Source organism: Mobula hypostoma, chromosome 8, assembly GCF_963921235.1.
Source record: "Mobula hypostoma chromosome 8, sMobHyp1.1, whole genome shotgun sequence".
NCBI lineage: Eukaryota > Metazoa > Chordata > Chondrichthyes > Myliobatiformes > Myliobatidae > Mobula > Mobula hypostoma.
This window is the reverse complement of record NC_086104.1, coordinates 73,898,748-73,923,039: the sequence shown is the minus strand read 5'-3', so window position 1 is coordinate 73,923,039 and position 24,292 is coordinate 73,898,748. Positions and strand designations below refer to the sequence as shown.

The 24,292-nt window shown below is 38.2% G+C and overlaps 1 protein-coding gene across 2 annotated transcripts in view; it reads right to left on the bottom strand.

The window, feature by feature from the left end:
• The window catches only part of kif16ba (kinesin family member 16Ba), a 180,748-nt gene that overhangs the window by 115,859 nt on the left and 40,597 nt on the right, over positions 1-24,292 (bottom strand). For both annotated transcript variants that reach the window (XM_063056132.1, XM_063056133.1), the window contains exons 6-12: positions 22,390-22,499; positions 20,739-20,881; positions 12,764-12,932; positions 12,488-12,619; positions 11,997-12,172; positions 9,427-9,492; positions 3,559-3,618 (exon numbers count right to left, since the gene is read on the bottom strand). In XM_063056132.1, the coding sequence (XP_062912202.1) occupies positions 3,559-3,618; positions 9,427-9,492; positions 11,997-12,172; positions 12,488-12,619; positions 12,764-12,932; positions 20,739-20,881; positions 22,390-22,499 (856 nt within the window). The remainder of the gene's footprint in view (positions 1-3,558; positions 3,619-9,426; positions 9,493-11,996; positions 12,173-12,487; positions 12,620-12,763; positions 12,933-20,738; positions 20,882-22,389; positions 22,500-24,292) is intronic.

Sequence of the window (24,292 nt, the reverse complement as noted above, 5' to 3'; positions counted from 1 at the left end):
TTAACCTATATTAATTGACACTGACACAGGTTCACGTATCATGAGGTTTAAGCTACTACAAAGAGATCACCATCAAACAGCTGCCTCCATACACAATTAGATAAGAATCTCTTTGTTTATGATCATGTTGTTGCATTTTGAATGAATAAATTTTGTTGTGTCAAAAAGGGGATATTTATGCACACACACACACACACACACAGGTAATAGTTTATATCATTTCTATACTACATATATTATATAAAACATCAAATGTTACAAACATATTAGAATAATCAGATTTCTGATTCAGAACCGAGTAAGGTAGCATGGGTCAGCAAAGAATGTCCCAGGCATAGCTGTCCAAAAATTAAATCACTATTATACAAATAACAAACCAATGACGTCAGGCTGCACCATTTTTTCAGTAGCCCAGGAGAGGGTGGAAACCATTGACAAATCCATTTGTAAATAATCAGTGGAACAGCATTCTGTTTTATACTGGCACCTCACTTACTGCTCAGGAAGTGTTCTCACGAGGCCAACACTAATTATTCTTGCTATAAAAAGTCATTAAAACATTATAAAGTATCTTGCACTATTTATTGACAGCACAACTGTACCAGGAATTTAATGCAGATACCTGCCCTTCCCACAGCAAGGCCCAGGAAAAAGGGTACCTATTGTAAAATCAAAAAGTCACCATTAGGTTGACACGGGAGATATGACGGCTCAGCACAGTGATATGGGGCTGAGAGCCGCATTCTGGCCAGGTATGTGAGTGTTGGCTATTGCTGGGGACTGGCAAAGCCTACTCCTTGCATTGCCTGGATTTTCCCCACCATTTGTTAACAACACAAACATCATTGGGTTAGAAAAGGAAAGGGAGAGAGCAGTCTCCATCATATCCAAGAGGTGAAAAGACAATGAGAGAGAATTGTTTTGTTTTGTTTTAATTTGATGGGTATATCCCAGCAAATAATTTATTGGAATAAAGTCATTGAAACCGATTAGTACCATTATGTTTGAACAAGTTATTGAGACATTACTGCTACTTTCATTTTATCAAGAAATTAATATACACAATATGCAGTAAAACTCCAATCATCCAACATGCTTACACTTCTGTGGAGCTAGATTAGTAGATTTTCCAGACCAATGGATGTTACTTATTTTAATACCCCAAAGACATTTTTGATTCACTTTTTATGGAGTATTATGATACATTTCCCAGTGAACCCTGTCAGTTTTACGGCAGTATGGGGACAAGGGCACTGGTGAGTGGGAGGAGAGTGCAGGAAACATTGCCTAATGAGTTAGATGCCAAACAATCATGAATTCCAAATGGGCGGACAGTGGATTATCAGAATTGTGCTGTATAGGTAAAAATTAGCAGATGCATAATGCCTAGAAACATCTCCTTGGTAGTAGTAAAAATTAAATGAAGTACACCAATTAAGACTACATGCCTTACCTCAGCAGGTATAACCCATTTATAAAAAGTGATAATAAATGTACTTACGCAAGTAAACTTGAGCACAGACCCAAAGTATTGCTAATTTAGTAAGGATACACAATATCTCAAAAAGACATGCAATTATAGCTCCAAACACTATAATATCCATCATTTTTTACTTAAATTATTCCAATCTGTCAACATATTGCACCATAATATGGAAAACACACATCAAAATTTAATAAGGGAATAATTAATTGTATCAGATGAGCAAAAACTATATTCCCCAAAGCTAATGGCCAAACAAATTTTCTCTCCGAAGATACTACAATTACAGCCTCCAACCTCTTGACACTCGTAAAAACAAAATCGTCTCATTCTGTAATACCATCTGCCAAACATTTTCAATCAGCACATTTCACTGTGCATTACTTGCAAAGTACTAGGAGCTGCTGTTCTACCAAATTATCATGCAGACAGCAGCATTTAAAAAAATATTTTTTATCCTACATCTCACACTCATACAAAATACTTGCATATTAATGAAATATATTTACAGAGATAGCTTAATACAAATCTCAGAATAACTTTTATGGAATTGGTATTCAGGAAAGTGCTTGACCTTTTGTTAGGTCTATTTCTGAAAGTTCATGGCAACATAGCACAACAGGAATTACATTAAAATTTGTAGTATGTAATAATTATGTGAATTTTAATCAATCATATACTTTCATAACAGTACAGCCCTCATACTGTATGGCAGGGGTCTCCAACCTTTTTTGCACTGCAGACCGGTTTCATATTGACAATATTCTTGCAGACTGGCCGACCGGGGGGTGGGGGGGAGCGTGGGTAGGGTTGCCAACGGACAAGAGTAGCAGTCAAATACGTTGGGTTTACCCCAAGAAAGACTACAATGACCATGAAGCCTTACGCTGGTACCAGTGCACATGTGTGACTTGCACATGCGTGCATGTGCCGATTATTTCTCTACAAATCGTTTTTGGAAATTCTGTTCGGGGGGGGGGTGTTAATCATGACCAGAATATCGGTGACAAGTGGCTAATACACTCTATTTCGTTCCTAAAAGGGTTTATCTAACGAATTTAATATTAAACACACAGCACATATTTTCCTCGCATGAATATAGCGGTAAGTCAATTATCAGGGGAGGACAGGGGAGCTTGAAGTAAGTATTGAACGAACTTCCAGTAGAAGTGGCAGAAGCAGGTTCGATATTATCATTTAAAGTTAAATTGGATAGGTATATGGACAGGAAAGAAATGGAGGGTTATGGGCTGAGTGCAGGTCGGTGGGGTGAGGTGACAGTAGCGTTCGGCACGACTAGAAGGGCAGAGATGGCCTGTTTCCGTGCTGTAATTGTTATATGGTTATATAAGTCAATAGCATCATAACATTTTAAGTAACGTTTGGATATTAAACACACAGCGCATATTTTCCCCGTATGAACATATAAAATCATTGTAACGCACCAATATCGCTGAATCAGTGGGAGCCCTGGGCTCAAGACAGTCCTATCGAGAGGTGATGGGAGACAGCGATACTCGAAGGGGGTTCCTTATGTCCAGTCTATTCGCAATTTAGTTTTTGTTACATTCATCGCAGAGATATGTTGGAAATGGAAGCAACGTTTTCAGTGCTTCCCTGGCTATCTCAGGATATTGAGCTTTGACTTTGATCCAGAATGCCGGCAGAGATGTTATGTCAAACATACTTTTCAGCCCGCCGTCATTTGCAAGCTCAAGGAGTTGATCTCCTTCCCGCGCTGACATGGACGACGCGCGTGTAGTGACCTCGCACGCATAATGGCTCAACAGTAGGCGTGACAGGGAATGAGGAAAGGTGCGCTAACTCCTATCGCCAATTCATATCGTTTCCTCGCGGCCTGGCAGGGAATGAGGAAAGGTGCCGCCCATGGCAGGGAATGAGGAAAGGTGCAGCTGACTCCTATCGCCAAATCATATCATTTCCTCGTGACCCAGTAGCGCATGCTCTGCGGCCCGGTACCGGTCCACAGCCCAGTGGTTGGGGACCGCTGCTGTATGGGAATATCCTACAGTAAATACTGTTTGTCGATTTAGTAAAAAAAAATTATTTCATACCTTAAGGATATTTTGAGTTTCATTCCACTTATTGGTCCATTCTTTAGTCAACTCTTCAACCTGTCACACAGCAATTAAACAATATTTCAGATCCAGAAAATAAAACTCCATGTCTAATTATAGCAGATGGGATAGTTTCTGATAATCAGTCAATGAGAAATATTTTCATCATACTGGGAAATAGCTATCAATAAGGCTTACATCACAGTCCTCTTTTGCAAATGGCACAGGCAATCCATGGCAATGTGTTGCGGGAAGCTTACAAAGCTTCTAAAACTTCTGAACTACCCTTTTTGCAATCTGCAGTCTGCAACCTCCCTTTAAATAACACATTTTTGAACAGTCTGAACAAACTAGCGATTTCACAATCTTCTGAAGGACTCTGCAGACTTAATTCTCAAGCATGCAGGTACAGCACCTTTAACCAGATGAAGGTACAGTTGCAAGAATAAGTTTGTGAACCCTTTGCAACTACCTGGTTTTCTGCATTAATTACTCATCAAATATGGTCTGATCTTCATCTAAGTCACAATGATAGACAAACACAATCTGCCTAAACTAATAACACACAAACAATTGTACTTCTCATCAATACTGAATACACCATTTAAACAATAACAGTCTAGGTTCAAAAAAGTATGTGAACCCCTGGGGTAATTCCTTCTACAAAAGCTGTTCGGAGTCAAATTTTCCAATTAATGAAATGAGATTGGAGGTGTGGGTTGTAGAGGTAGCCTGCCTATAAAAAAGACACAGTCAGGTTACTGACAGAGCCTGCTCTTCTCAAGAAAGATCTGTTTATATGCACTGTGCCTCAATCTAAACAACTTAGAGGACCTTAGAAAAAGAACTGTAGAGATGCCTGAAGCTGGAAAAGGCTACAAAAGCATTTCTAAAGACCTAAGTGTACATCAGACAACAATAAGATAAATCGTCTACAAATGGAGGAAATTCAGTACTGTTGCGACTCTCCCAAGTGGGCATCCAGCAAAGATCACACCAAGAGCACAATGTGCAATGCTGAACGAGGTGAAAAAGAACTCAAGAGTAATGGCAAAAGCCCTGAAGAAATCTCCAGAACTTGCCGAAGTCTCTGTTCATCTATATAAGAAACGTTAGAAGAAAAACAAGAATGGTGTTCATAGAAGGGCACCAAGGAGTAAACCTCTGCTCTCCAATAAATAAATAAATTGCTGCACATCTCAGGTTTTTAAAAGATGACCTGGATGTTCAACAGCACTTTTGGGACAAAGTTCTGTGGACAGATGGTACAAAAGTTGAACATTTTGGCAGAAATGCACATCACAGGAAACAGTTGAGGCCAGTTCATTGGCTATATTTAAGAGGGAGTTAGATATGGCCCTTGTGGTTACGGGGATCAGGGGGTATGGAGGGAAGGCTGGTACAGGGTTCTGAGTTGGATGATCAGCCATGATCATAATAAATGGCGGTGCAGGCTCGAAGGGCCGAATGGCCTACTCCTGCACCTATTTTCTATGTTTCTATGTTTCTATCACTATGTTTGGAGGAAAAGGGGCCCTGCACACCAACATAGAAACATAGAAAATAGGTGCAGGAGTAGGCCATTCTGCCCTTCAAGCCTGCACCGCCATTCAGTATGATCATGGCTGATCATCCAACTCAGATCCATGTACCAGCCTTCTCTCCATACCCCCTGATCCCTTGAGCCACAAGGGCCATACCTAACTCCCTCTTAAATATAGCCAATGAACTGGCCTCAACTGTTTCCTGTGGCAGAGAATTCCACAGATTCACCACTCTCTGTGTGAAGAAGTTTTTCCTCATCTCGGTCCTAAAAGGCTTCCCCTTTATCCTTAAACTGTGACCCCTCGTTCTGGACTTTCCCAACATTGGGAACAATCTTCCTGCATCTAGCCTGTCCAATCCCTTCAGAATTTTATACGTTTCAATAAGATCCCCCCAATCTTCTAAATTTCAGCGAGTATAAGCCTAGTCGATCCAGTCTCTCTTCATATGAAAGTCCTGCCATCCCAGGAATCAATGTGGTGAACCTTCTTTGTACTCCCTCTGTGACAAGAATGTCTTTCCTCAGATTAGGGGAGCAAAACTGCACACAATACTCCAGGTGTGGTCTCACCAAGGCCTTGTACAACTGCAGTAGTACCTCCCTGCTCCTGTACTTGAATCCTCTTGCTATGAATGCCAGCATACCATTCACCTTTTTCACTGCCTGCTGTACCTACATGCCCACTTTCAATGACTGGTGTATAATGACACCCAGGTCTCGTTGCACCTCCCCTTTTCCTAATCGGCCACTATTCAGATAATAATCCGTTTTCCTGTTCTTGCCACCAAAGTGGATAACCTCACATTTATCCACATTAAATTGCATCTGTCATGAATCTGCCCACTCACCTAACCTATCCAAGTCACCCTGCATCCCCTTAGCATCCTCCTCACAGCTAACACTGCCGCCCAACTTCATGTCATCCGGCAAACTTGGAGATGCTGCATTTAATTCCCTCGTCTAAATCATTAATATATATTGTAAACAGCTGGGGTCCCAGCACTGAACCTTGCGGTACCCCCCCAGTCACTGCCTGCCATTCTGAAAAGGTCCCAACACCAGCACCTCACCCCAACAGTAAAGCATGGTGGAAGGAGCATCATGGCCTGGGTCTGCTTTACTGTCTCAGGGTCTGGACAGCTTGCAATTGTTGAGGGAACAATGAATTCAAGATTGTAGCATGACATTTTACAGGAGAAGGTCAGAGTAGCTGTCCATCACCTGAAGCTTAATAAAAGTTGGATGATGCAAGACGACAATGATCTGAAACGCAAAGGTAACTCAGTAACAGAATGGTTTAAAAGGAAGAAAATTTGTGTTTTGGAATGGCCAAGTCAGAGTCCAAATCTTAACCCAATTGAGATGCTGTGGCATGACCTGAAGATGACTGTTCAGGAGAAGGAAACCAGAGGTCCATGAGCCAGTCCTCATCAGGGAATCAGAGATGAAGAAGTCATGGTAATGGCCCTGTCCCACCATTGAGCACATCCACACAGAGCGCTATTGTAGGATAGCAGCATCCATTGTCAAGGATCCACCACCCAGGCCATGTTCTTTTCTTACATCTGCCATCAGGAAGGTGGTACAGGAGCCTCAGGACCCACACCACCAGGTTCAGAAACAGTTATTATCCCTCAACCATCAGGCTCTTGAACCAGAGGAGATTAAGTTCACTCGCCCCTTCACTGAACTGATCCCACAATCTATGGACTCACTTTCAAGGACCCTTCATCTCATGTTCTCAATACTTATTGCTTATTTATACTTTATTATTATTATTACTTTTTTTCTTCTTCTTGTACTTGCAGTTTGTTGTCTTTTGCATACTGATTGTGGTCTTTCATTAATTCCACAGGGTTTTTTATATTTATTGTGAATCTCACGGTTGTACATTGTGACATATATGTACCTTAGGAATAAATTTACTTTGGGCTTTGAATTGTTATTCAGATCTACTTTATGTGACTTAGCCAGGGAAGATAAAATCAGAAGTAATTTAAAAAATCGTCAATATTAAATTCTAATATAGAAAACGTCAGGAAAATATTCCCAACCCAGAATTAGCTGCAGCCTTGCAGGTTGACAATTGACAAAGACTGAAAACAATATGTGAAACCCTATTCTGCAGCTCTGCAAATACTGTGCATTTAAAAACCACACACTACTTGCAAATAAGTTTGAAATTCTTCATAGTATCTATCAGTTCTCTGAACATCTCCTCTCCCAGCAGCATTTACCATGGATATGAAGCATTTTGTCAAATAAAAAGTGAACTGGTTTTGCTTACTGGGACTTTACAAAGATATAACATCAAACTAAATCATGGAGTTTCCACAAAACACTCAAGTAACAATAAAAAAATAACCATGCACTAATTCAATGCAACAAAATATTTGAGACAAGTTCACCAGAAAAGTCTGGGCAGAAGGCTGGGTGGCTCAATAACCTTTGTCGAAATTCTTCTTTTAAGACTAATAAGAACCTTGTGTTAAAGCTAGCAACAGGTCTACTCAAAGTTTCATCCTTTTACCCACCTAAACTTTGCAGTTTTGTGTTTATAGTTACTTTGAATTCAGATCAACGTATTTCAAGCAGTGTTGTTAATTTTGTTGTAAGAAACTTTGAACTTCAGGACCCAATTGCTGACAGCTAGCACAGTATTTTTGCCCCAGTTTGCTTTCACTATAATCTTTCTTTAAAATTGATGGCTTTGCACTTTAACTACTATTACAAGACTTCATGCAAGCTTTAGAAAGACTTTTCTATATGGAGAATTTCTTGGAAATGTCAGAACAAATCCTTCTGATGTCTCTTGCCACCTTAGTTTAGGATTCCTTCACTTCTCTCTTTTAGGTAATTTTTGTTTTATATTTATTTTATACTTTTTGTTTGTCTACCTCATATGTTTTCTTTCATTTGGTTATTCACCCTTTCTCTGCCATTTTTCTCTAATTACTCTATGACAGGGTGAGAAATAAGCAGGCATTTGGTACTAATAGAGCTGTTTCTTCTGCCACGTTGGAGTAACATAACCCAAAATCGAATGCTAACTGCCTTATGTGTGATCAGTTCCTATTTCATACTAGCAAAAAGATGTGTGCACACCCAAACTGGTTCAGGAACAAGCAGCCATACTTAAAACCTTGAAACACTTCACCAGCCCATTCAAATGAATGATAATAAGCACCTGCACCTGAAGAAGGAAATAGAAAGTTATGCTGAAAAGGTTTGAGTAAAAGGGAAGGGCAAGGCTCAAAGAAAACCATCAATGCAGGTTAGCTAACACGCTGAAAAGGTTTGAGTAGAAGGGAAGGGCAAGGCTCAAAGAAAACCATCAATGCAGGTTAGCTAACACTAGTTGCCTATTTCCACACTGTAATTTATGAGAAAGCATTATGAACATGTGAAACTACATAAGTTTTCGAGGTTTTTCTTTTGTGAGCCACGAAATAGACTGCATAGTTATCTATGTTGAGCAATATTTTATTTGAGAACTTTGATAAGAAAGCATAGGTCTCCCTAAGATATTGAGATGTTGCTGTGATTAAGGTCAAAGAACAGAATCCTTGCAAATTTGCTCTTGAGCCAATAAACTCAAAATAGTTTGCTGGTTTTGCCACTGGAAATTAAAATTGCAATATACAAGTTAATGTTTTGCAACAGCAAGATTGTTTTTTCACAGAATCACTTGTCTTCTTATAGCTTCATATAAAAAAAAACTTGAAAAATTCAGTAAAAGTCCAAATTTGGAGTAACATTCCAGACAAGCTTATCACTATTAAGTGAAGATACATGTCTTCGTCAGAACATGTGGAATGGACACAATTTCCGAGGATTATCATTCAGTATTCGCTCGCTAACAAAAACAAAATTTCTCTCAGTGTATCCTTACTTTGTATAATAATTATTTGAAAACAGGAATCAAATTTCATAAAAGTGAAAGCCGTGCTATGTGATATGCATGAGCCAGCTAGAGGAAGGGTATGCAAAAAAGAAAAAGAAACATTGTCACTTTTGGTTTGCTTCACAAAACAAAGTAATAATAAGTGAAAAACTGCAAATATCCAAGTACAGTACAAGAAAAATCAAATCTTGATTTTAAAGCATCAAATTCTAACTAATCCCTTCTGTTAAAACATCTCATATACCTTCATCCAGTGTAATTTGCAGACCAAACTGGTTTTGTTAATATTGTTTGCAATATCATTAGAAATCAGTTTATACACAGTTGGACCACACTTTAATTCTGTTCTTTCTATCTAACGGAATTATATTAAAAATTCAATCCAAGAAGGAATACATAGACTAACATTCCTTACCCTCGCTTCATTTTGATGCAGCTTCTCCTCCATGCTCAAAGCCGTTGGAGAATCCAACAATGCAATCTGAAAGAAAGATAAACAAGACCAGTGCTGTTAACACACACATTAAGTAAGAAAGGAGGCAATGTGGCAGAGGTAGGTGTCGGATTAGTGAACTGTAGTTACTTCTCAATGTTCCATATAGAAGCTGTACAGAACATTGAGAGGTAACGTTTCTACCCCACATATTTAAAATGTGGTTGGGTATATCAAATGTGGGTAGTGTTCCTATGCTGTACTGTTTCATGTTAAAAATTAAATTCTCTAATTCAAATTTCCCTCAATTCTAGTTGTTTCTTTTTTACATGTACCGTATATCCCTTTTTTTCTTTCCAAAGCTAACTGAAGTACGTACAACTCTTTCTCTTAACTGGACCAAGAAATACAAATAAAACAATAACATATTTAATTATGCAATTTTGCATGTTGTTTTCCAGAATTACATAATTCTCCCTGTACTAAGTTTTCAATAGAAACAAACCTGTATTTTTAAAATGTAGCTGATAGGTGAATACTCTATTGAAACAAGAAAACTACGTTTGTATCTGATATTCAGGACAGATGCAAAAAAAAAGTCATTGATAAATCAATTACAAATAAAATATCATGATCAAAATTGAATCATGGCACTTGACAGATTGTTTCCAAAACTATTGATTACTTTAAAAATGGTACTTCCAAATCCAGCATCAAAATATTCCTAATTAATAAACATGTATTGTTTTCCTGCTTGGCTGCAGTTTCCATCTTTGAACGCCTCTGGATGTACTGCAGCCTTCTATACTTTTCTTTGACATTTTCCCAAGATACTTTCAATACCCTCCAAGACTATTGCTGTTACTATATCGTCTGTTCTCAGTAAAAATCCTTGCCCAATCTTCTTTCCATTCCACAGTAATAAGTGCCTTAAGCTGGCACACTGACTAACACATACCTCTCTGCAAATGTCTCTATTTTTGTTCTCTTTTCTGAAAACTCTCTGACCCTCTATTGTTCTTAAATCTTCTTCAGTATGAATCATCTAACTATTTGTCTTTTCTGAATTCTGATTCCTCCAGTCTCTTTCAATAACAAGCTCATTTCTAATCACTTATTTATTATTTTCTCCAATGATACATCTCATCACCCTCTTAAGTCATCCTCTTCTGGGAAAAACTGGCCACATGACTTGGGATCTTTTCCAGTCATTGATCTTTCAAAAGGTAATTCCATCACTTCCTAAGCAAATCAAAAGTAGTAGTTCTTAGAATAAACAAACCTAGCCGCAGTGAAATTCTAAGTATGAATCTTAGTTGTCAGCTGCCTTGGTACTTTTGGAAACCAATACTGATTAAGAAACCGTATACATTTCAAATACTTCAAGCAATTCTTGATCAGGAGCCAGGAACAAAATAAAACTCCCATAGTCTCAATTCTCCCTTATTTTTGATATCAGAACTGTACTATGCACTGCTTTGGAGTGATTTGTTCATTTTCGCACATTAGTGATATAATTTCTTTGTGTCAATGCATTCCAATGTATAATCGGATGCTTTGTCAGCTGATGCCAAGCTGTGGCATATTTAGTTGTCAAATTCATATTTGATTAATGAAGTATAAACTATTCATACTTGTCCTTTCAAAATGAGCTAACCTTCCGAAGATTAAAACGTACATTTTTACTTAATTATTTAATACTAGTCAGCACAAGGAAAGCAAACAAGCATTTGATCCTCAAGACAGATTAAAAATTTTCAGGACATTAAAACTCCAACATTCCATAGAAACTATGCTGGAGTTTGCTGTTTAACTAATTACCAGTGGCAGAAATTCTCTTTGCAATTGTCACAAGTACTCAATTGCACTGAATGCTCAAAATATACAACTTAATAAAGAAGTAACACAAAAATAGTTAGAAAGTCAGGGTCACAGAGGGATGGAGCATGGAAAAAAAGTACCCTTTACCCAACTAAGGAAATTTGGTATCTCTCCAGAGAGAGTTTCTATCCTCTGCATTGTATCATTAAAATGAAATTAACCTAAACTGAACCTTAAGAGTTGGTACTGAATTGAAAATGTTAGGTTGATTATACGTTTTAATTTGTGAACTTAGATTGGTAGTGCACTATACACACCATTGTTTCAAATTTCACCCATAACTTAAGCTTATTATTAGAAGAAAAACTTGGTTGCCATCTACAGGTTTTTTGTTGAAGGAAAAATATGAAGTATTCATGACATATAATACTTAATCATGATCCAGTGTGGATTATATTCCCAAAAAAGTTTCTTAATTAGGTTTATAACTCTAGAAGACTAGATTTGGCACATTTTTTTTGTCTAAAGATCATTAATACATTTTTATTACTATAACAATGCACAGAAGAAAATTGTAATTTGTACAAGTTAATCACAAGTAAGTATAAATTGATTTATCATTAACTATTATTCTTGGGAGATTATAATACAAAGTAATCATACTTGGGAATCAAAAGCCCTTTCCCCAAAACAGAAATAAATCATGAATACAACTCAAAATGAAAACTAACCTGATTCCCCTGAGCAAGTAAAGCTTTTAGCCGTGCAATTTCAGCACGCAACTCACGAATAAGTTTGACATTAGAATCTTCATTAATAGTAGGCTTGTTAATGATGTTTTTGGCTCTGTTTGCATAGCGAAGTGTACTCAGTGTTTCTCCATAATTGACATCTGCTGGTGAAATGGCTATTAAAAATGATAATGAAAAATAATGAAACATTGAACTAACAGAACAACATTGAATGCACTTTCAAATAGCCTCATTCTACAAATGTGTAGTTTTGCATATATATTATGCAATATGAATTAAAGCCAATGTATTAGAAAATATTTTCTGTTTCACGTACAGGCAATTTTTTTCACTATTTGCTTATACTTTTCAAAGTAATCTGAGCAATTATTATTTCTGAAACAACCACACATAGTTTGAAATAGTTAATAAGCTAACAAAAATGAATATGTTAAATCTCGAAAATATATATTTTAAAACTAAAATCTTACTGGCAATCATAATTGTTTTCGAGTTTCCACCAAGGCTGTCTTTCAATAACCAGGTCAAAACAGAGTCTCTGTAAGGCACAAACACTTGTTTCTTCTTTGTTTGAGAATTCACCCCATCTTGAGATAAGTCAGCTGGTAAATCAAAAGCACTCCAGTTCATCATTTTTCAAAGAACACAGAATATCACAATCAAAACCAATCAACTGGTGTATATTAAAAGCAGTTTTATACTCAGAATTATAAAAGGTCTAAGAAAAAATTGAATCAAGAACCTACCCAGAGCAGAAATGACATTTCCAAGTGTGACTAAAGACTTATTTATATTCCCTCCTTCTTTCAGCCTTACTCCAGTTGCACCTGTGGCATCAGCTCTTTCACTTCCTGCAAGGTCAACCAAGTGGATCTTGCTAATTGTTTCACAAGGCATTTCAGCATCAAATTTGGCCTGGGATTTAAAATGAAAAATCGTTATTCTGGAGCCACACAGTGACGTTTTTTTTTAAAAAAGGCTATTGTACAGCACAAACATTTAAATTAACAATTGTACATTTAGAAATCAAATGAAATTAAAAATGCTCCTGTACTAAAATAAAATGTTAAATGCTATTCCATGAAGAATGTGAAGTCTTATTAAAAATTAAAACCATCTTTCCTTATCAGGACTGAGCAATAGTAGAATCCCCAAAAGGCCAAGCCATACTAGTCAATCTGTAAATTAATCACATCACAGAGGATTTGTTTGAGGTACTAATGCACCACTTAAATTACATATAGATAAAATGATGCCAAGTGCCAGGTACCCGGTTAAAGTAGGCCTCCTCTGGGTAGTAGGCACGATCTGTACAAAAAGGACGGGTTACACCTGAACCTAAAGGGGTCTAATATTCTAGCAGACAAGTTTACTAGAGCTCTTAGGGAGGGTTTAAACTAATTTGGCAGGGGGATGGGAACTGGAGTGATAGGGCTGAGGAAGGGGAAAACAGAAATAAATCAAAGATAGTGTGCAACAGAGGTGAAAGGAAGGACAGGCAGGAAATGAGGCATAATCACAACCAGTAGCATGATTTACAACAGAAAGCAACAAATACTGGACTGAAAGTGTTATATCTGAACGCAATGCAGCATAAGAAATAAAGTGGACAATCCTGAAATTCAGCTGCAGATTGGCAAGTACAGCGTTGTGGCCATCTCTGAAACTTGGCTAAAGGATGGCTGCCATTTGGAGCTGAAAGTCCAAGGATATACGGTGTATCAGAAAGATAGGTTAGTAGGCAGAGGAGGTAGTGTGGTCCTGTTTATAAGAGATAATATTAAATCATTAGAAAGGGATGACATAGGATCGGAAGGTGTAGAGTCTCTATGGGTTAAGTTAAGAAATGGCAAGAGTAAAAGTACCCTGAAGGCAGTTGTATACAGGCCTCAGAACAGCAGCCAGGATATGGTTTACAAATTACACCAGGAGATAGAAAAGGCGTGTCAGAAGGGCAATGTCATGATAATCGTTGGGGATTTTAATATGAAAGTAGATTGGGAAAACCAGGCCAGTACTGGACCTCAAAAGAGAGAATTTGTAAAATGTCCAGGGGATAACTTTTTAGAACAGCTTGTTGTTGAGCCTTCTAGGGGATTGGTTGTGCTGGATTGGGTGTTGTGCAATGATCCGGATGTGATAAGAGAGCTTAAGGTTAAGGAACCCTTAGGGAACAGTGGTCACAATAAGATTGAGTTCATTTTGAAATTTGAGAAGGAGAAACTAAATTCTAATGTGTTGGTATTTCAGTGGAATAAAGGAACTTACAATGGCATGAAAGGGGAGCTGGCCAACTGGAAAGGGACACTAGCACGAAGGACAGCAAAGCAACAATGGCTGAAGTTTCCACGAAAAAATGAGGGAAGTGAAAGACTGACATATTCCAAGTAAGAAGAAATTATCGAATTGAAGAAGGACACTACTGTGGCTGACAAGTGAAGTCAGAGACAAAGTAAAAACAGAGGGCATACAAGGAAGCCAAAGCTGGTGGGAAGATAGAGGATTGGGAACCTTTTAAAACTTGCAGAAGGAAACTAAGGAGGTCATTAAGAAGGAGAAGATGAATTATGAAAGGAGACATGAGGAAATCTGCAAATGCTGGAAATTCAAGTCCTGGCCCGAAACGTCCACTGTACCTCTTCCAATAGATGCTGCCTGGCCTGCTGTGTTCCACCAGCATTTTTTGTGTGTGAATTATGAAAGGAAGCTGGCGACTAATATCAAAGAAGATACTAAAAGTTTTTTTTTAGTACATAAAGGGTAAAAGAGAGTTGAGGGTAGATATAGGACCAATAGAAAATGATGCAGGAGACATTGCAATGAGAGACGTAGAGATGGCGGAAGAACTGAATGCATATTTTGCATCAGTCTTTACAGTGGAAGACATCTACAGAATACCGGACATTCAGGAGTGTCAGGGAAGTGAAGTATGTGCAATGAAAATTACAACTCAGAAGGTGCTCAGGAAACTTAATGCTCTGAGGGTAGATAAATCTCCTGGATCTGATGGACTGCAACCTCGGGTTCTGAAGGAAGTAGCTGGAGAGATTGCGGAGGCATTAATGATGATCTTTCAAGAATCGATAGATTCTGGCATTGTACTGGATGATTTGAAAATTGCAAGTGTTACTCCGCTATTTAAGAAGGGTGGGAGGCAGCATAAAGGAAACTATAGACCTGTTAGCCTGACATCAGTGGTTGGGAAGTTGTTGGAATCGATTGTTAGGGATGAGATATACAGAGTACCTGGAGGCACATGACAAGATAGGCCAAAGCCAGCATAGTTTCCTGAAAGGAAAATATTGCCTGACTAACCTACCGCAATTTTTTGAGGAAATTACAAGCAGGCTAGACAATGGAGATGCAGTACTTGGATTTTCAGAAGGTCTTTGACAAGGTGCCACACATGAGGCTGCTTAGAAAGACAAGAACCCATGGAATTCCAGGGAAGTTACTAGCATGGGTGGAGCATTGGCTGATTGGCAGAAAACAGAGAGTGGGAATAAAGGGATCCTATTCTGGCTAGCTGCCGGTTACCAGTGGAGTTCCACAGAGGTCGGTGGTGGGACCACTGCTTTTTACAATGTATGTCAATGATTTGGACTATGGGATTAATAGATTTGTAGCTAAATTTGTTGATGATACAAAGGTGGATGGAAGAGTGGATAGTGTTGAGGAAACAGAGAGACTGCAGAGAGACAGATAGTTTAGGGGAATGGTCAAAGAAGTGGCAAATGAAATACAATGTTGGAAAGTGTATGGTCATGCACTTTGGAGGAAGAAATAAACGGGCAGACTATTATTTACATGGTGAGAGAATTCAAAATGCAGAGATGCAAAGGGACTTGGGAGTCCTTGTACAGGATACCCTAAAGGTTAACCTCCAAGTTGAGTCAGAGGTGAAAAAGGCGAATGCAATGTTAGCATTCATTTCTAGAGGTACAGAATATAAGAGCAGGGATGTGATGTTGAGGCTCTATAAGGCACTCGTGAGACCACACAGAATATCGTGGGCAGTTTTGGGCTCCTTATCTTCGAAAGGATATACTGACATTGGAGAGGGTTCAGAGAAGATTCACGAGAATGATTTAGGAATGAAAGGGTTACCGTATGAGGAACGTCTGGCAGCTCTTGGGCTATATTCCCTGGAGTTCAGGAGAATGAGGGGGGATTTCATAGAAACATTCCAAATGTCAAAAGGGCTGAACAGATTAGATATGGCAAAGTTATTTCCCATGGTCGGGAAGTCTAGGACAAGAGGGCACATCTTCAGGATTGAAGGACGTTCATTTAGAACAGAGATACAGAGAAATTACATTAGTTAGAGGTTGGTAGATCTGCGGAATTTGTTGCCACAAATGGCTGTGGAGGCCAAGTCACTGGGTGCATTTAAGGCAGAGATAGACAGGTTCTTGATTAGCCTGGGCATTAATGGGTATGGAGAGAAGGCAGGGGAGTGGGGATGACTGGAAGAATTGGATCAGCCCATGACTGAATAGCGGAGCAGATTTGATGGGCCGAATGGCCTACTTCTGCTCCTATATCTTATGGTCTTAAGTAAACAGTAAACTCAAATGAGGAACTACACAAAAACAGATTAGATTACTAATTTTACGCAAGAGTGCAAATATGCATTGCCCAACACTGGCCACAGAGAACAAGATGGCGCCAGTGACCAAGGCCGACATTTTGCAGACAGCCCACAAAAATTCTAGACATTCTAATCTATTTACTTCTTCAGAACTATAAAATCTGCAGTCTGCAGCCTGTAATTTCCCTTTTAAGGATACTCTTTTGACCCAACTGAACGATCTGGTGCTTTTGCAGTCTCCTGGGGTAACCAGCAAACTAGACTCTCGAGAGTGCAGGTGCAGGTACAGCTACGGGAGCCATTGCTGGGGGTGGTGACTGTGTCGAGGCCTGATGGCAGAAGATGAACCTGTGGTCAGCTCCATTACTCCGCACCAATTAAATCGTCCAGCAAGATTAAAACTGTTGAGGATGAGAGCTGAAAACAAAAAGGTGTTCAGCACTATCTGCCTGCGTTTGACCGGTCTCCCTCTCCCTCTGTTACTACTGTCGGGTGGGAGGTGCAGGAATCTCGTGTCCTTCGCCATCAGGTTCAGGAGCAGTTGTTGCCTTGCAGCCATCGGGTTCCTGGACAGGTTCACTTGCCTCAGCGCTGAATGGACTCCGCAGCCGTGAACTCACCTTCAGGGACTCCGCAGCTCAGGTCTCATGTGTTTTGTTTACTTTTTTTAAAAAGCTGCTCGCACAATTTGATCAAGAAGTCAAGGCCAAAGGCAAAGGACGAGCTGGTGTTCAGCTCATTACTCTGCGATGTTTACTCACTTCAGTGCTGAACTGACTCTGTAGCTGTGGTCTGCAACCATCAGCATTTGCCTCAGCGCTGAACTGGTTCCATGGCAATGGGCTCACTTTCTGGGACTCTGCAGATAATGTTCTGTGTGTTATTTGTTTACTTTTTAATTGTTTGCACAATTTGTTCTTTTTAATCGCACATTGGGTATTTGATGGTCTTTGTTGTGAGGGTTTTTTTTTTAAATGCTTTCTATTGTGTTTCTTTGTCTTGTGGCTGCCAGCAAGAAGATGAATCTCATGATTGTATAGTAAGATAATAATTGTTCTTTGAACTTTGAACCAAAAAAATTGAAAGAGCTGATTTTAAATTGCTGAATTAGTAGATACAAATAAAGATTATGGGTGTTCTGGAACTATCATAAAAAATGGTCAAAAAGTACATCTGTTGTCTTCTTCAGTTTAAAAATAATTAACAATACAATGGTATTTTGAAAAGGATGTGAGGCTAAGTGCAGATCTGATGCCATATTTACGTTCGCTGATGACACCACAGTCGTAGATCAAATCAAAGGCAGTGAAGAATCAGCTTATACTGTCGGGAGGGAGATTGAGAATCTGTCTGAAAGGTGCCACAACATCCTCTTATTCAATGTCAGCAAGACGACAGAGATGATCACTGACTTTAGAAGGAGAGTAGAGATCCATGATCCTCTGATTGGAGGATGAGCAACTTTAAATTCTTCGGTGTTATTATTTCAGATGACCTGGCCTGTGCCCAGCACACAAGTGCAACTGTGAAGAGAGCACAGCAGTGCCTTTATTTTCTTAGGAGTTTACAAAGTTTTGGCATGACATTTAAAAATTTGACAAACTTATGTAGATGTGTAGTGAAGAGTATATTGACTGGCTGCATCACTTGCTGGTATGGAACTCTTGAGCCAACAGGGAAACCTTCACACAACTTTATTTGCCACATCATTAAAATGTTCCCACAACCTATGGGCTCTTTCAAAGGCTCTTTGTTTCATGTTCTCAATATTTATAGCTGATTTATTTATTATTATTATTTCTTTCTTTTTGTATCTGCATAATTTGTTGTCTTTTGCGCACTGATTGATTGATTCTATTATGGTTACCATTCTATTATGATTTATTGAGTATGCCCATAAGAAAATAAATCACAGGGTTGTATATGGTGAGGTACATACACATACATATATATACGCATACACACACACAGATAATAAATTTACTTTGACCTTTGAACTTCAGAGTCATGTTCAGAGGGTAATGACCAAAGTTTGACTTCTGGTTAGAGTTCTAAATTTAGTGTACAGATAATAAGTTTTATGTCAGTTGTGTTCAATGTCACCTCTTTATCCAGAAGTTGTGATCCTGATCAAATCTTTTCCAACTGTTTTAAAGTATTTTTTCCATTCAAATACATTTCTCATGTGTCCAGCGAAGTCCACTACATTTAGACCTAAAGTATCTGCACGTAAATACAATTATTCTTTAGGACAGAGGTTCCCAAACTGAAGTACATAGACCCCTTGATGAATGGTAGGGATCCATGGCAAAAAAAAAGGTTGAGAACCCCAGCTTTAAGATGTATTCATTAGTCTGGTACTTGAGAAAGTCAGGACAGCAACATGACCATTCTACATGATCTCCAGTTTCAAAAGAATAATTTAGTGGTTATTAATCAGAGTTGCTATACAGAATGTAACATAAAAAAAAATCACAGACATTCATTTTCCAAAAATTAAATGTTACAGTGATTTTTTGTATTTTGTTATAGAAAGTACCATGTTAAGTAATAGCTACTTCAAATAAAAACTTGCTTACTTTGTAGGTGTATAGCCCAGTGCATGATTAAGCAAAGATAACGAAACAGATCAAGTTCATAATGAATTGAATGAACTAAACTGATTAACTGAAACAGAAATGGGTGTAGAAGGAATCAAGCTGAGCGAAGGACAACCAAATTAAAAGGTGAGGGCATGGCAGGTGTGACAGTTCAACCTTCAAGTCATCAATTCGTACACCACAGCGAGAGTAAGCACAGCAACAAGACACAGGTTGGTCATCCTGCATCAGCAGGGTCTCTTCCAAGCACAAATTTTGCAGCAGACAGAAGTTTGAAGATGTGCTGTCCAAGCTCTTCTTAAGAAACACAAAGAAACAGGCAGGATTGAGGACCACAAATACAGTAGTTAGCCATAAAAATCAAATGTAGCAGATAAGAAATACATCAAACTAATGTTCCTTCTAAATCAGAAAAAGTCCAGCACTGCTATCAGCTCTGAACTCACAAAAAACTACTGGAATCCAAGTTCTACATTTCTACAGTTTGGAGAAGTCTTGTCAGAAATGGTCTTCATGGAAGAGTTGCCGCCAAAAAGCAATTCCTCTGAAGTGGTAGCAAAGTAAAGAGACTTACCTACACACAAAAACACAAGGACTGGGGTGCTGAACAATGGCAGCAAGTGCTCTGGACTGACGAGACAACATTTGAAATTTTTGGCTCAAACAAGAGGCAGTTTATATATAGAAGGGCAGGTGAGTGCTACATGGATGGGTGTCTGCAGCAACAGCAAAGCACAACAGAGGTTCCCTGCAGGCTTGGGGCTATATTTCTGCAAATGGACTCGCTGATCTGGTCAGAATTAATGGAATCCTCAATGCTGAGAAGAACAAGCAGATTCTCATTCGTCCCACAATACCGGCTGATCAGTCCCAACTTCAATCGGTATCAGGACAATGACCCCAAACACATGACTAAGACCACAAAGAACTATGGTCAGTGAAAAGATGAACAAGAAGTTCTGCAACAGATGGTATGGCCTCCAAACAGCCCTGATCTCAACAGCATTGAGGCTGCTCGGGATTACCTGGAGAGACAGAAGCAAGCGAGACGGCCAAAGTCTGCAGAAGAACTGTGGCAAGTTCTCCAAGATGCTTGGAACAACCTACCAGCTGATTTTTCTGATAAAACTGCACAACAGTGTAACTGAGAGAATTGATGCTGTTTTAAAAGGCAAAAGATGGTCACACCAAATATTGATTTTAGTTTTTTTACCTTTTACTCCTCTTTATAGCAAGTTTTTGATATCTAGAAATTTCATTTCATTATTTTTGAAAGTATCTTTGCTTTACAGATTTTTTTTTACTTGTGCCTAAGACTTTTGCATGGCACTGTATATTATACTTTATCCCTCAAGGCAATCCTATCACATGGGCAATACAACCACTATAGAGCACTAATAAAATGATTTCATATTTCAAGTTCATTAATGAAAACCTGATCTTTCAAGAGTTAAAACCAACATATATTCCTTCAAGCTCATAGGGAACTTGACAAAACTGAAACATTAAGGCTATTTTCAAAACCCTCACTTGAGTGAAGTTGATGGTGAAGATGGCATGGGATCGACTGCTGACATCATTCATCCCTGTCGCAGCAGTCGTTCGATTGATATTTCCAGCTTCCATAAGCTCTTCCACATCACTGTAATTCTGCACCAAATGCTTTGACAGATCTGAAAGCAATGATAATACAGATAGCTAATAATGTCTTCCCTTTATTTTATAAATGGATGGAGAATAAAGCTGACTCTCTTGTTCTGCCCCTGCATTTTGTGGTAAAATTTGGAAAATCAGGATAACTGTATATGTTAAGAAAGTACAGGAAAAATTGATGTGAAGTCAACTTCATACAAGAATCAGAAGATACAGCAGCACTTAACGTTAACAAATATGGTGGCTTGATCAAAAAATATATAAACAATAGGGCCTTTTTAGAGAGTCTTAGATAGGTATATGGAGATTAGAAAACTGAAGCACTATGTGGTAGGGAAATTCTGGACAGTTTCTAGAGTAGGTTACATAGTTGGCACAACATTGCGGGCCAAAGGGCCTGCAATATGCTGTAAATTTCTATGTTTCTGTGTATGCTTCTAATTCTCCCTATTTTTCCACTCTTTACCCATTGCCCTACAAATTGTTTTCCATCTAATGGTACTTAGAAGGTTACTATTGAATTTATTCTTAACATCCTTTCAAACAATTTATTCAGTAAAATACAAAGCCAATATATAGAAAAACTGACCTCGCCTATGGCTCTAGTTTCAAATTATAAACACTGATGATTCTACCAGTGGAAATAATTTTAGCAAGTTTACAGACGACATAAAAAATGGTGGTATTCTAGGCTGCAAAGACAATCGTCCATGGATACTGCAGGGCACAGATCCCCTGCGAGATGAACTCAAAGCATCAGACTGAGTCACATCTAATCTAGCCTTTTATCCAGTCATTAACAAATTTCCTTCACTTCTGTCCTTATCAAAAAATCATTAATGAAGGAACTTAAGATGTTGGAGTGCAGGACTCTGCCTTGAGATGCCTTGACTCCTGCAACAATGACCTGGGCTGAAGTAATTGATCTCCTGCCACAGTTACCTTCCTTTATATCAGGTATAACTGTTGAGTTTTCCCCTTGAATCACACAGACTTCAGTTTTACAAAGACTCCTATTTGGTCAAATTCTGCCTTAATGTCAAAACACACTTGATTTTAGGAATTAAAACTATTGCTCCATATTTCATACTCAGATCAAGCAGACCATTCGTGAGACTATTGCTAGAAAGTGCTATCATCTACACTATCCATCATAATTATGCAGAGACTGTAATTGATTGGATTGAATCTTTGGGCAGGACACACTTGGCCAATTTTCCACATAGTTGAACAGATAGAAGAAATAATGGAAGGTTTAAGTTGTGTATTTTTTGTGTGCAAGATGATATTTGCAAGTGTTCTGGCTACAAAGAGATTTTTTTCAACCCGTTTCACAATTCTTATGAAAACAAAAGCCATTCATAGGTTTAATCTTTCTTGCCTTTCTGTACTAACTAATCTAGCAGATTTATATTTTGAATAGTATTATAAAATACGCAATTCACTGCATTTCCATTCCACTCAAAATAGACATAATCCAGTAAAAATATAGATCATGTTTAAGATTTTATTATAAATATGTACTTACCCTCAACATATGGCCCTTCCTTTGGATGCTCCCTCACTCTTAAATTGTACGTTTTGGTTGACTTTCTCCTGAGCAGATCCCTTACCCGTTCATTATAAATCTCCAGGTAGCTATTTTGCAAAAAAAAACAGGTTTAATATTTGTGCATATTACAGCTTTAATCATGCACCACCCCCCAAGCACCAAAACCAAACGAATCTTGAAGCAGAAGTAGATTTTGCATTGCAAGAGTCCCAGGACCTGCAAGTACATTTGTACAGTTAGTGCAAGAAAATAACAGTGAATGTGAATATTAATTACTAACTCACGAAATTTCGAAAATGGGTTTTCAGAAAGAAAGAATTGGCCTTTCATAACTTCTGGATATTCCACAGCACTTGATAGCCAGTGATACACCTTTCCAACCATAATGACTCATAGGTTAAGAACATGTAGGAGTACAAAATTGGTCGTGTCATGGGTATTCTTGCATGCAAAAAAAAAGCAAACCCTGGTCGAGATCAGATCTCAAAGATAACCATCACCAGAGATAAAAGCCACAATCATTGGATTTGGAGGTCACAGAGCTGAAATTATTTAAGAAAACTGCAAAGAACTATGTTAAGCAACGTATTCTGTGAAGAGTTGCAGAAAGCTATAGAATGACTAGCATACTGTCATTGCTAGTATGTTGACAGAGTAGAAAAAATTTACAAAGACATTGCCAGGACCAGAGAACTTGAGTTACAGTATAAGGAAAGATTGAATAGGTTAGGAATTTACTCCTTGGAATGTAAAAGATTGAGGGGAGATTTGATAGAGGTATACAAAATTATGAGTGTTATAGATAGGGTAAATGCCAGCAGCCTTTTTCCCCACTGAGTAGAATTACAACTACAGGTCATGAGTTAAGGATGAAAGGTGAAAAGTTTAAGGGGAACATGAAGGGAAACTTCTTTACTAGAGGATCATGTGAGTGTGGAATAAGCTGCCAGGGCAAGTGATGCATGTGAACTCTATTTCAATGTTTAAGAGAAGTTTGGAAAGGTGCATGGATGGTAGGGGTATGGAGGGCTATGGTCTCAGCACAGGTTGATAGGAGTAGGCAGTTTAAATGGTTCAGAATGGACTAGATGGGCTGAAGGGCCTGTTTCTGTGCTGTACTTTTCTATGACTATGTCAACAGTGCCGTAATTTGAAGGAAGAATAAAAAGAACTTGATTCAGAGAAATACAACATTTATTGGGAAAGGTTACAAGCGGCAGCAGCTTCCAGAAATATGACAGGATAAGAAAGAAATGGAAAAATTTATATATAATATAGACAAATTTAAATGCACTATCTTGAAGATCAGAAAGCCAGCAGAGGTTCCAGAATGAGACAGCATGAGATAGATTATAAAGGAATATTCTATGGAGGGAAGTAGATGAAATGCCAGTGAGAACGAAATGAATTTTTGACTATGGAAACTTAAAAGTGTGTTTTAAAGATCTTAAGACCATGAGCAGTTTGGATAGAAGGGTAGTGTTTCATAGAATTAATAATATAAATAACCTTTCATAGTTTCATATTTTCTTTTGGCACCCCAACACACAATAAAGGGTAGTTTGTCCGATTTTAAATCCAAAATTGTATTTATAAAAATGAATGTTAATGTAAAATAGGTATTTTTCTAACTATAAAATGTTCCAATATTGTTAAATTTTGTATTTATTATTCAGCAAAATATAACCAAATGTGATATAAAGTGTTTAAAATAAATTATTGGAACATTTTGTCAAATTTATAAGCTTATTTTCTTTCATGAGCTCGTATCTTAGACCTAATCTTAGTATTCGTGAGCTTCAGTGATACACGATAAAGCACCTACCTGAATGACTGGTTTCAATTCATACTTCAGGGAAAGATTTTTTGACATTTGTAT